Source organism: Zalophus californianus, chromosome 2 (genome assembly GCF_009762305.2).
Source record: "Zalophus californianus isolate mZalCal1 chromosome 2, mZalCal1.pri.v2, whole genome shotgun sequence".
NCBI classification, from domain to species: domain Eukaryota; kingdom Metazoa; phylum Chordata; class Mammalia; order Carnivora; family Otariidae; genus Zalophus; species Zalophus californianus.
In genome coordinates, this window is record NC_045596.1 from 186,871,061 (window position 1) to 186,882,134 (window position 11,074).

Consider the following 11,074-nt stretch of genomic DNA (forward strand, 5'->3'; position numbering starts at 1 on the left):
CTTAAAATTATTGATGCAAAAAATACTTTAAAAATTAACAAATAAGGTAAACTAGTACACTTAAAGATTAATACAACATGGCCAAGTGGGATTCATCCCAAGAAATCTATTATTATTATTCACCTTATAACAACTCAAAGAGAGAAAAAAATATATAGTCTAAGTAGATTACACCAAAACATTCAATATAATTCTACACACATTCCTGATTTATCCCTATTTTTGGCATCTATAAATATGAAACACTAGAGTAAATTCAAGTAATTCAGTAAATTCGAGATTAAGGCAAAAGATGGCCACTGTTGCTAACCTAAGCTACTGCACAAGAACATGACTTCAGAGCTATAAATACTGGAAAGGAGGGAGCAAAATTATTTGCAGAGAATGTAATCATATATCTGAAAATCTAAAGAGAATCAAGATAATACCCATTAGAACATAAGAAAACTTAATGAAATGGCCAATTATCAAATGTTTTTATAAAGACAAATTATATAAGAGAATATATGATGGGGGAAAAAACTGTTGACCAGAGCCTTAAAATAAATAGAAATAAAATACAAGATATATAAACCTGTGTGAAGTAAAATATAGAATCCTACAAGGTAACTAAAAGTTTTTATAAGTAGTTTATTTCTAGATCAGAAGATTCAAATCATAAATAGGCTAATACATCCAAAAATCTGAAGATTTAACTTTTTAGCAAAATACCAAATATCTTTCTCCCCAGAGCTTTAGAAAATAATTTCAAAGTTCTACAGAATAAATATGGGCAAATAGCCAATGTACTTTTTTTAAAGAGTAACAAGAAATTAGACCATCCCAAATTAAAATGTCATAGTAATTAAAAGTAGCTTGGTATAGGTAGAAATAAACATCAAATAAAATGGAAATTGAACGGAAAAAAATGGGAGTTTTGATTTGACAATTCAATTTCAAAGCAGTGGTATTAAAAATAATTCTATCAGTGACATTAGGAACAATTGGCTTTTTAAAAAACCAATTTTCTTGAAGTCTAATTCACGTACAATAAACTGCACCAACTTAAAGTTTACAATTCTATGACTTTTGAGAGCTGTATATACCGTTGAAACCATGATTGCAATCAAGATATAGAGCACATCTTCCCTCAAAGTTTCATCCTACCTTAAAAACTGGATTTTGAGGGGCTCCTGGGTGGCTCAGTCGGCTAAGCGTCTGCCTTCAGCTCAGGTCGTGATCCCAGGGTCCTGGGATGGAGCTGAGCTCCTCCTTGCCCCTCTGCCCCTCCCTCAGCTTGTGCACATGCGCTCGAGCGCGCTCTCTCTCTCTCTCTCCTCTCTCTCAAATAAATAAAATCTCTGAGGGAAAAAAAACCCTGGATTTTGAGAAAGATAAAACCTGAATCCTCACCTTGCTCATGTCAAAATACATTTCAAATGAAGATTTAAATGCAAAAGTGTAAGACTAATAGAAGAAATCAAGAATGTATATTTTTATAATAGTGGTGGTAAAGAAAGTCATTCTGAGAATGACATAAAACTCAGCATAAAGAATTGATAAATTTGACTACAAATTTATTAAATTTCTGGATAGCACAAAATACCATAACTAAAGTCAAAGATTCAACAGACTAAAAAAATTATTTTCAACACAAATGACAAAAGAATATCATTAATATATTAAAAGATCTTACAAATCAATATGAAAAACACAAATATCCTAATAGAAAATCTGCAGGGAAAATGAATAGGCAATGCACAAAAGACTGAAAGTATGAACTAAGGTTTATAAACAATAAGAAGCATTTTTACTTTTATTCACACTTGTAAACCTCAGCAGAGTAGGAGAGGGTTCATTTTAATCACCATTTCAAAAACTAAAAGATGGTCTGGCTTTTCATGGTTCTGTGAATAACTATGCCTAAGATCTAGAGAGGCACTGAGAAAATCCATTGTAAACTCAAATACACTTAAAGTGATTAGTAGTTATTTCATTTCAAGAGCTCCATTATTCCCTACACTAGCCAGGCTCTGTGACATTTCGTAATTTTGTTAAAATAAATTTCACAATTCTTACTGTGCATGATAAGAATGTGAATAATAAACAGAGGTTTATTATTTACATGGCTAATAAAATGATGTGACAGAAAAAAAACAATTCTTTATAATGTGTAATAATTTTTAATTCTAAAAGTTTTAACTTACCTTTTTACCAGGAGAAGAGGGCTTAAAGGGGTGTGCAAGTAATTCTTTCTTCTCTGTTTTTTTAATTGGTGGTAAAGACTTCTCAAACGAATAAGGATTGATATCAAAATATTCCCTTGGGTAAAGGTTTAACTTGAAAGGTGTTCCTTTAACTAAACGATGGTGTTCTTCATTCTCCTTCTGTAAATCAGAGTTTGAAATTACATAACATAAATTATTCAAATTAGAAGTAACAGTTAAATTTTCTTTTATATTTTAACACAACCATGTAGATTTTTAAAATATATACCACTAGGTTCACTTCTCTAAAACATTCAGTTGTTATTTTGTTTCTATGATACAAAAGAGATCTCCTCTTCCACACCACAGTGGTAAGGATAATTTAACCATTCCATTTATCCTTTGGGGCAGTGTGTCTCAAATTTTAGTTTTCATAGGAATCCCTTGATAATTTATTTGAAATACATATTACAAGCTCTTCTCTCAGAGATTTCTAATCCTCTTGGTTTGCTAGATGGCCCCAAAATCTGTAGTTTTATCAGTCACCCCAGGTGATGCTGATACAGGCTACCATAAAGCAATGCTTTAAAGATTACCTTTTGCTAGAGTATGGTCATCTTTTACTAGAATATTGTGTTTGTTTTGCCAACCCCTGCCCTAGAGTATTCAGTTGAGTACAAATCAGCGCATATATGTGAGTAAGCTACTCAAAGCCAAAAAAAGAATGGCCTAAAAAGACTAGAAGTAACAGTGTCTGACTCTTACCACAGGGCTGGCAAGAGTTCCAATTCCATCAGCTATACTGGAAAACATGACTCCCAGGGCACTGGGTAGAGCACACAGAAAGGGGTGACCTCAGTAGCAGGGATAATTAGCCCTAGATTGAGCATTGCTCCTGTCCCACTTAACAAATCTTAAAAGTGAGACCTGAAAAAAAATCAAACTATTTCCAAGTCATTTCACTGCACCCCACAACAAAGCCCAAGAATTTTTATAATACAAAAAAATATACACCACTCAACAAAGTAAATGTCACAGTGCCTGACATCCAATCAAAAATCACTAATAATACAAAGTAGGAAAATATGACCTCTACCAAGAAGAAAAATCAGTAATTCAAAATCAACCAAGAACTAACACAGATGTCAGAATTAGCAGAGAAGGAAATAGAAACAATAATTAAACTGTACTTTATATGCTCATAAACCTGCATAGAGACATACAAGATATTAAAAAAAAAAAACACTCAAGTAGAACTTCTGGAGAGCAAAAGCACAATGTGTGAGATTAGAAATACAAAGGATGGCATTAATAGCATATTGGACCTTGCAGAAGAACAGATTAGTGACCTTAAGGACCTAGAAAAGGAAACAATTCAAAATGAAATACAGAGAAGGAAAAAAGAGAACTAAAAAAAAAAGCAAACAGAGCACTGATAAACTGTGGGACAATTTCAAGAGATCTAATGCATATGTAATAGGAGTCCTGAAGGAGAGGAGAAAGATAGAACAGAAAAATTAACTGAAGAAATAAATAATAGCTGAAAATATTCCAACTTTGATGAAAACTATAAACCCACAGATCCAAGAAGCTCAATAAACCCCAAGAACAAGAAGCAAGATGAAAACACCACCAAAGCACATCATAATCAAATTGCTTAAATGAGTAACACAGAAAATCTTAAAAGTAGCTAGAGAAAAAAGGACAGTAAGTACATATAGAAGAACAGAAATCAGCATGACAGCAGATTTCTTGTCAAAAACAATCAAGCAAGAATGCAGCGGAGTAATGTCTTTAAAATTCTAAAAAAATATATAAAATTTGACTTATAAATAATAAGTTTTGAAAATAAGAACAGAACTTTACTATTAGGAGAGAAAAGTATTTTATGCACATAAAGTTTAGGATAAAAGACTAATTACTGGGGCCCCTGGAGGGCTCAGTTGGTGAGGTGTCTGCCTTCAGCTCAGGTCATGATCCCAGGGGCCTGTCAGGCTCCCTGCTCAGTGGGGAGTCTACTTATCCCTTTCCCCACTCCCCTGCTCATGCTCTCTCTTTCTCTCTCAAATACATAAATAAAATCTTTTTTTAAAAAAAGACTAATTACTGAGTCACCGATAAAACTGTCTTGTGTGTAGTTATATGTTATGTGTTATTAATACTATTCCTACAGATGAAAAGTGGCTTATACATAATTTTGTAATAATCCATACATAGAAACAAAGATGCTTATTAAATGACCAAGGTTTCTGCCCAATTTAATAGAAAACTTTTCCTGAGTTTGGACACACCCCTTTGCAAAAATGGCTACTATCCTTCTATCTCGTGGCCCCGCTGCTGCTTAAAGTCACCACGGCAAAATTGTTGAAGACTGCATGCCTGAAACTAATAAAATGCTTGCCACTTAAGTTCTATTGCTTAATGTCCATTTTCATTTTGCCAGTTTCCTTTAAGTTATATTGAAATTGTTAAATTATGTTGATACAGCTCCAAAATTTATAAGGTTTCCTCTACTCATTCCCATGTAGGCTTTGTCTATATAAGTGACTACGTTTCATTCAAAGTCAAATATTATATAAAATGAGTGTAGAGGATATACCAGTAACATTTAGCTTTTATATCTGTCATTTAATAGAGTACTTTCCTCTCCTCCTACCACTCTCTTTTCTGTAGGTATTCATCCATTCTGTACCTTCCACCTTCTCCTTTCTCCCTATCACTCCTGCATTCCATTCGTTGATCATAATGGCTTGATTAGGCCAAAGGTACTACCACTACTGTCTTAGCCACAAGATATTAGGGTGTGGTGGGAATATAGCTAAGGCTTAGGACATGACTCTTCTACTTAAAATAGGACATAGCTGATCAGGCCAAGTTAACAGAAGCCTCATAGCCATTTGAGAGAGATATAAGGTGCATGTGGTAAACCATAGCAGGAGAGAAAAGCTCACCCTGGGAAGAGGTGAGAAGATCTACAGCAAGATATGGAAATCCAATATCAAAAAGGTGAAATTATCACAATTCATTAACATCAGTTTACCATTGCCCTAGTAATACAAATACTGATAAAATAAAACAATCCATAATCAGATCACAAATGAATTCTCTAGGTCAACTAAAAGAAAGATTGAAGAAAGTTAAAATAGATTATTTTACCTTATAATTTAGTTTGGGTGCATCGTAGAAATCAGCAGAGTGTGAAAACTGTTTACCTATGGTAATATTTGCATAGCTAAGGAAGGAAATTAAGTAATGGTGATTTCAGGATTCAGAAATTTTAAATTTTATTTTTTTAAGTTTAAAATAAGTGATATGAAAGTATGAAAAATATCTTACCCATATCCAGTTCCTTTCTTTCCTGGGTTTGTATATAAATTCTTTCCAGGTGCCTCATATTTTTCTCTGGGTTTTGACTGTGCACTGAAGAATGGCACGGGACCACCTAATGTTCCATAGTAGCTTCCTAAACCACATCTTAAATACAGTTTTTAAAAAAGGAGGCAAAATAATACAGCAAATTTTGTGTTATACATATTTGATCACAATTTATAAAAAATGACTGAAAAAGGAAAGAAATACATGCAATGGAATTGACTTGCCTAACTTTAGTAAGAAAAAAGCAACCAATTTTTTTAGTTCTTAATCTAATTTCCCCCATTTTCCAAAGTCACAAATTTTCAGATGAGATGTTTTTAATTTTTTATGCTTATTTTAAATGTTCCACATAAACAAAATTTCATAATCCCTAGGCAGTGATAATAGTTTCCATTAATTCAGAAGATTGCAGTTTTACTAACCTCAAAAAAAAACAGCACAATTAAGAACAAAATTGGCCTTCAACCAATCCTCATCCATCATAAATTCTACAGAGTCAGCATTACAGAGTTTTGTTTTATGTCATTGCTCTCTATTTATGTAATAAATATATGCAAATACATTTGTTTGAAAACCTTGAAAAAACTGCATTAACGTCGTATCATAAAGCTCAGCTATATAATGTAACAGACTATATGATTTTGTTTAGTGGTTTAAAGGTAAGAAAAAATAAATGAACCTTCAGACTTACAACTGTCACAGCTAAAATAATGTTAAACTCCATGCATGTATCTTCACAATGATTTTTAAATAACATGTCTTGATAAATTACCTTCTTTATCAAAAGAAGGCTTCTCCTAATTTAATAATTTTTATGTATACTTTTTTTAAGTTTTTACAAAGCAGAAAAAAGAGTAAAGGGCACAGATGACCCAAGGCAGTTTTTTCAAGGTTTTCAAACAAATGTATTTGCATTATTTCGTTAGCTTTTATTACATAAATAGAGAGCAATGACATAATCAAAAATTTAATGAGATGAGGATCTACTTAATCAAAACTCCCTGTTAACTTATATTACCCAATATAACTGTCTCCAAATAAGACAAGTTCATCCTAAAAATCATATTTTAAAAAATGAATCATACTTAAGTCCTCCAGAGAAAGACTCAATTTGGGCTAGAGGAGAGAAATGGGCAGGAGATGTATTTATGACTTTTCCCCCAAACACTTACGGCTTTTTATCTCCACTACTAGGGAGGAAGGCTTTGCCTAGATTTTTTTTGGCTTCTTCCATCATATGCCGTCTCCTCACTTGATTCAGACTTACATAGCCTTCACCTTCAAATATCCTTACAAAATGGGGATCAAAATAACCTGCCTGGAGATTTGACATTTCTTTGGATCCCCCAGGTAGCATCTGTTTATTTTTGCTTGCAGCCTCATTAAAGGGTCCTTTAAAAATAAATTAGGAATATCATAACTTTGAGCTAATAATTAAAGAACATGAAAAATAACTAAGAAAAGTTTCAAACTGTGGGATTGGGGCCAGTGAGTTTTGAGCTCTAAAATGCTGTCTCAAAATGTTCACTGAAAGCTCTGTGTTGCAGATTATATTGACTATAAGACCTAAGAGGTTGCCATTAAATCATTTTAATAATTAGGTCCTGGTTATAGACTCTGAATTTTAGAGCTGGAAGGGACCCTGAAAAGCATTTAATCCAATGCTTCCCCATCTATATACTAGAAAACACTGTGTGAGATTATCAGCAAGTACGTGTGTGGGTGTGTGTGTGAGGTTGAAGGGAAGGGTGTTCCATACTCAAACTGAGGCAATTCCCCTCTTGGATATATACTCAACACACATGAGTGTCTATACTCACTAAAAGGCGTGAACAAGAATTTTCACAGCAGTTTCATTTGTAATATTCAAAAACAAGTAACTACTCAAATGTCCATCAACAAGAGAACAGATAAATAAACGTGATATATTTAAACAATGAAATACTAGTAGCTCAGTAATTTTTTTAGAAGGCTGTTTTTATAAGTATTTAGAGCTTCTTTTATAATTTAGATCTAGGAGAGCTCAATTTGAGAAGTCCTTCAGCAATGTGAAAATTTTTTTGAAGTGCAAACAATCCTTAAATCAACCAGTTATTTAAATGTGAATTTGTATTACTGATTTTTTTAACTTAAATTTTGGAAAGGTAATATATTCACAGGGTTCCAAATTCAGTAACATGTTTTTACAATAAATTTTCCTCCCACACTCGTACATCCAGTTCCTCTCCCACAGGAAATCATGATATTTTGTTTTCCAGAGAATGTTTAAACATGTCCCAATGAATATTTTCATATACATCCTTTTCCATCTTTGATGCTTAGCATAATATATAATAAACAATTCTGTACCTTGATTTTTTTTATTTAACAGTATATCTTGGAAATGTTTCATGTCAGTGTATTCTTTTTGTAACAAAGGAGTCATTGAATAGCCAAAAGTTTAACTGAGACATTTAAACTGTTTATTTACTTTAGCTCTTTACTATTTATGACTCTTCTACAAATCCCTCAGCTATTCACTTAGCATTTTACTTTTCAGGAAAGTAATCATGGATGGCCCTTTGGGATGCAAATGTAAATGCTGCTTGCATAACACAGTGTCCCATCTGAGAAACCATAAGCTAAAAACAAAATATTCTGAGAGAAAACTGCCATGCACCTTTGGAAAGAAGTAAAATTACCTATGATGAGAATATACAAAGGAAGGGTATCCCAGTGAAAAGAGCTTCCAGCTTTTATAAAATTAAGTTGTCTCAATTCTATCGAAATTTCTTAAGTTTATTCAACTTTAAACTTAATCCTCTAAAATATAGAGCATTAAAATATACCACTTAACCTAAACATTAAATCCAAAATTTCATATATAAAATATCCACTATTAGGCTGTAAAGAAAACCAGATATACTTACGATTAAATGATGACACATATTTATCACCAACAGTAACATATTCCATCTCACTAAAGAGGCCAATCCTCTCCATATCAGTTTTCCCTCCTTCCACAGGCATGGTTGCTTCTTGTGGTGGTATTCTCTATATTGACAACTTCAAAGTGTTCTTTATGGCTATTTCTTTTATAGCAAAATCCTACCTTACATTGAAAAATACAGGAAAAAAAATTTTAAGAAAATGGCAATTACTAAATTTCAGTCCAAATGACTTTCAGTCTGAGAATTAGCATTCATTATAAAACAATGGTCCCAAACTATGTGGGGAAATAATCTACTTTGTGGGGCTGAAGGGGAGTAACAGCATTCAAAATTATCACCATGAACCCTCCCCTGGATTCTCTGGGTGAAGTATCCACAAATTCCACAGACATGTGTATGACAGCATCTGTCTCATTACCATTCATCTGTTGTAAATGATCAAATTATTACTGTATAGTATAGTATAAATACTGTGTAAACAGCACCTTTCTTTTGAGAAGTTCAAAGTAGATTTAAAAATCATACTTACATAAGGTGGGGGGCACTTTCAGTTTAGATCGAATGATTTAAACACACTGCGTTGTCTCTCATGTGGGAAATTACAACAGTTTTTCACAATGCACAACACATAGAGTTATTATGTGTTATCCTATGCTCTTGAGTTTTCTCAAGTTTAAATGAAAACAAGAAATGTGTCACTGGCGAAATTAGTTCACAAAGGGGTTGGATGGGAAAGGACAATAGTCCAGGCAAGATAAAAACTAAGAACAACAAAACAAATGATAATGCACAATGAATTAAGAGTACTTGTTAAAGGCTAAACTGCAATTGTGAATTTTCTTTTGAAATATCACATTCAAGTATTTAGATTTTTTTTTAATTAGACATGTTCTGGAAAGGAAGACAAAAGAGCTAAGGAATATTTGCCTCGATTTCATCATTATATATATATTTAAAAAAAAAATACATACATTTTTAAATAGGCTTCACACCCAGCGTGGAGCCCCAAGCGTGGGGGGGGGGGGGAGGCGCTTGAACGCACCACCCTGGGATCAAGACCTGAGCTGAGATCAAGAGTGGGTCACTTAACGGACTGAGCCACCCAGGCGCCCCAATAATATTTTTCAAGTACCAACTAGATCTAGGCACTGGGCATACATTCCTGAATAAAACAAACGCTGGCTTATGCTTCCCAATTTATAATCCAAGGTAAGAAACCTTTGCCTTGAATTTCAGTGACACTAAACACACTTGCCTCTTTGGAACTGTGGCTCATGTGAGCATCAACCTTGCTAACGGGTAATATCAAAGGCGCAAGTGAAGACTCCTTTAAACTAAAGCGTAAGAAGATACGCTTCCATTTCCCCCCATTCCAGCTCTTCCTCTGATCAGGTCTGTTTTAAAAGCACACGTCGTCAGCTGGGATGTGCTACTTCCATTTGCGGCCTGTTTCAAAGCTCCATCCCACTGCCCAACCACAAGAGCCTCCTGTGATGTTACAGGGGCTCAGACGCCTTAAATGGCTCACGAGGTCCGCTATCACCCACACTTGTCACCAGGGGAACCCCACTCCCCGGCCCCTGGGCTCCATTTGTCTTCTTTCAGTTCTCAGAAGAGACTCGCTCCAGCCACAGGACCGTGGCACGCGCTGTTTTCACTTCAGGCGAGTACTTCCCCGTGCTGTCTCCTTTAGCTCCCCCAGTTAACACTGACGCTTCGGATCGTGTGGCGCAGGGATCACTTCTTTAATTACCTCATACCATGTACTACTTTTTCCAGGCCCTCGCCATGGTTTATCTAATGGGTTATCAGTTCACATACAACGCGTGGGAATCCTTTAATTAACAGCTCTCTTCCCCATTAAACTGTGGGCTCCACGAAGGCAGGAACCGGGCTGCGTTTTGAGTCTTCCCTCCCGCCGCATTTCCAGGGCCTGCGCAGCGCCCGGCACACAAACAAACAAAGCGAGCCACGGAGGGGAGAAGGACAGGAAAGAAGCTCCCGCCTTGAAATTTTCCACTATTTAACTCTTCTTGAGCGACATTTACAGAATCGTTCATTCATTTAACAAACACTTTGCAAACCCCTCCTCTGGGTAAAGCTCGCTGACAGAAGCTAGGCAAACATTGCAAAGGGCATGGATCCTGGCCCCGGGGAGCTTACAGTCTAAGCAGGCGAGTACGTAAGTCAGTGTAACACAAGAGAATTTGGTAAGGTCCCTCATGCTTAAAGCGCGGAAGGGAGGGGGCGGTGAAGAAGGGGCGGAAAACGTCCGGCTGAGGCGACGGGAAAAAGATTTCCCATCAAGGAAACAGGCTCGGAGTAGGTAGGTATCTAAAGGCCAACACCCTGCGGCCCCGAGGACCAAGTCACCTCTCAGAAGGACACCCGGTCCGACAGCCGAGACCAGGTCGTCTGAGGTCGGGTCCGGGTTAACTCAGCGGCAGGAGCGACAGGTGCTGCGAGCCACCTCGCGCAAGCGCTTCCCGCGCGAGGCCTCGCTGCGAAGCCCCTCCGCACGCTCCGCCCACTGCCGACACTGACTGCGGCCGCAGGTGTTTATTGTGACGCGTTGCCTCGGGT

General features: G+C 35.8%; 1 protein-coding gene across 9 annotated transcripts in view; it reads right to left on the reverse strand.

The window, feature by feature from the left end:
• The window catches only part of C2H4orf47 (chromosome 2 C4orf47 homolog), a 31,383-nt gene extending 20,375 nt beyond the window's left edge, over nt 1-11,008 (reverse strand). For 4 of the 9 annotated variants that reach the window (XR_004819807.1, XR_004819806.1, XM_035725483.1 and 1 more), the window contains exons 1-6: nt 10,865-11,008; nt 8,471-8,652; nt 6,734-6,953; nt 5,523-5,660; nt 5,343-5,418; nt 2,187-2,366 (exon numbers count right to left, since the gene is read on the reverse strand). Coding sequence is in view for 7 of the 9 variants with exons in the window: in XM_035725483.1 (XP_035581376.1) it covers nt 2,187-2,366; nt 5,343-5,418; nt 5,523-5,660; nt 6,734-6,953; nt 8,471-8,570 (714 nt within the window). In the remaining 2 variants the exon portion in view is untranslated. Of the gene's footprint in view, nt 1-2,186; nt 2,367-5,342; nt 5,419-5,522; nt 5,661-6,733; nt 6,954-8,470; nt 8,653-9,020; nt 9,383-10,244; nt 10,271-10,864 lie in introns of those variants that run through there. The other 5 variants (XM_035725478.1, XM_035725480.1, XM_027597397.2 and 2 more) reach the window with 5 other exon arrangements.
• Nucleotides 11,009-11,074: the final 66 nt, after the last annotated feature.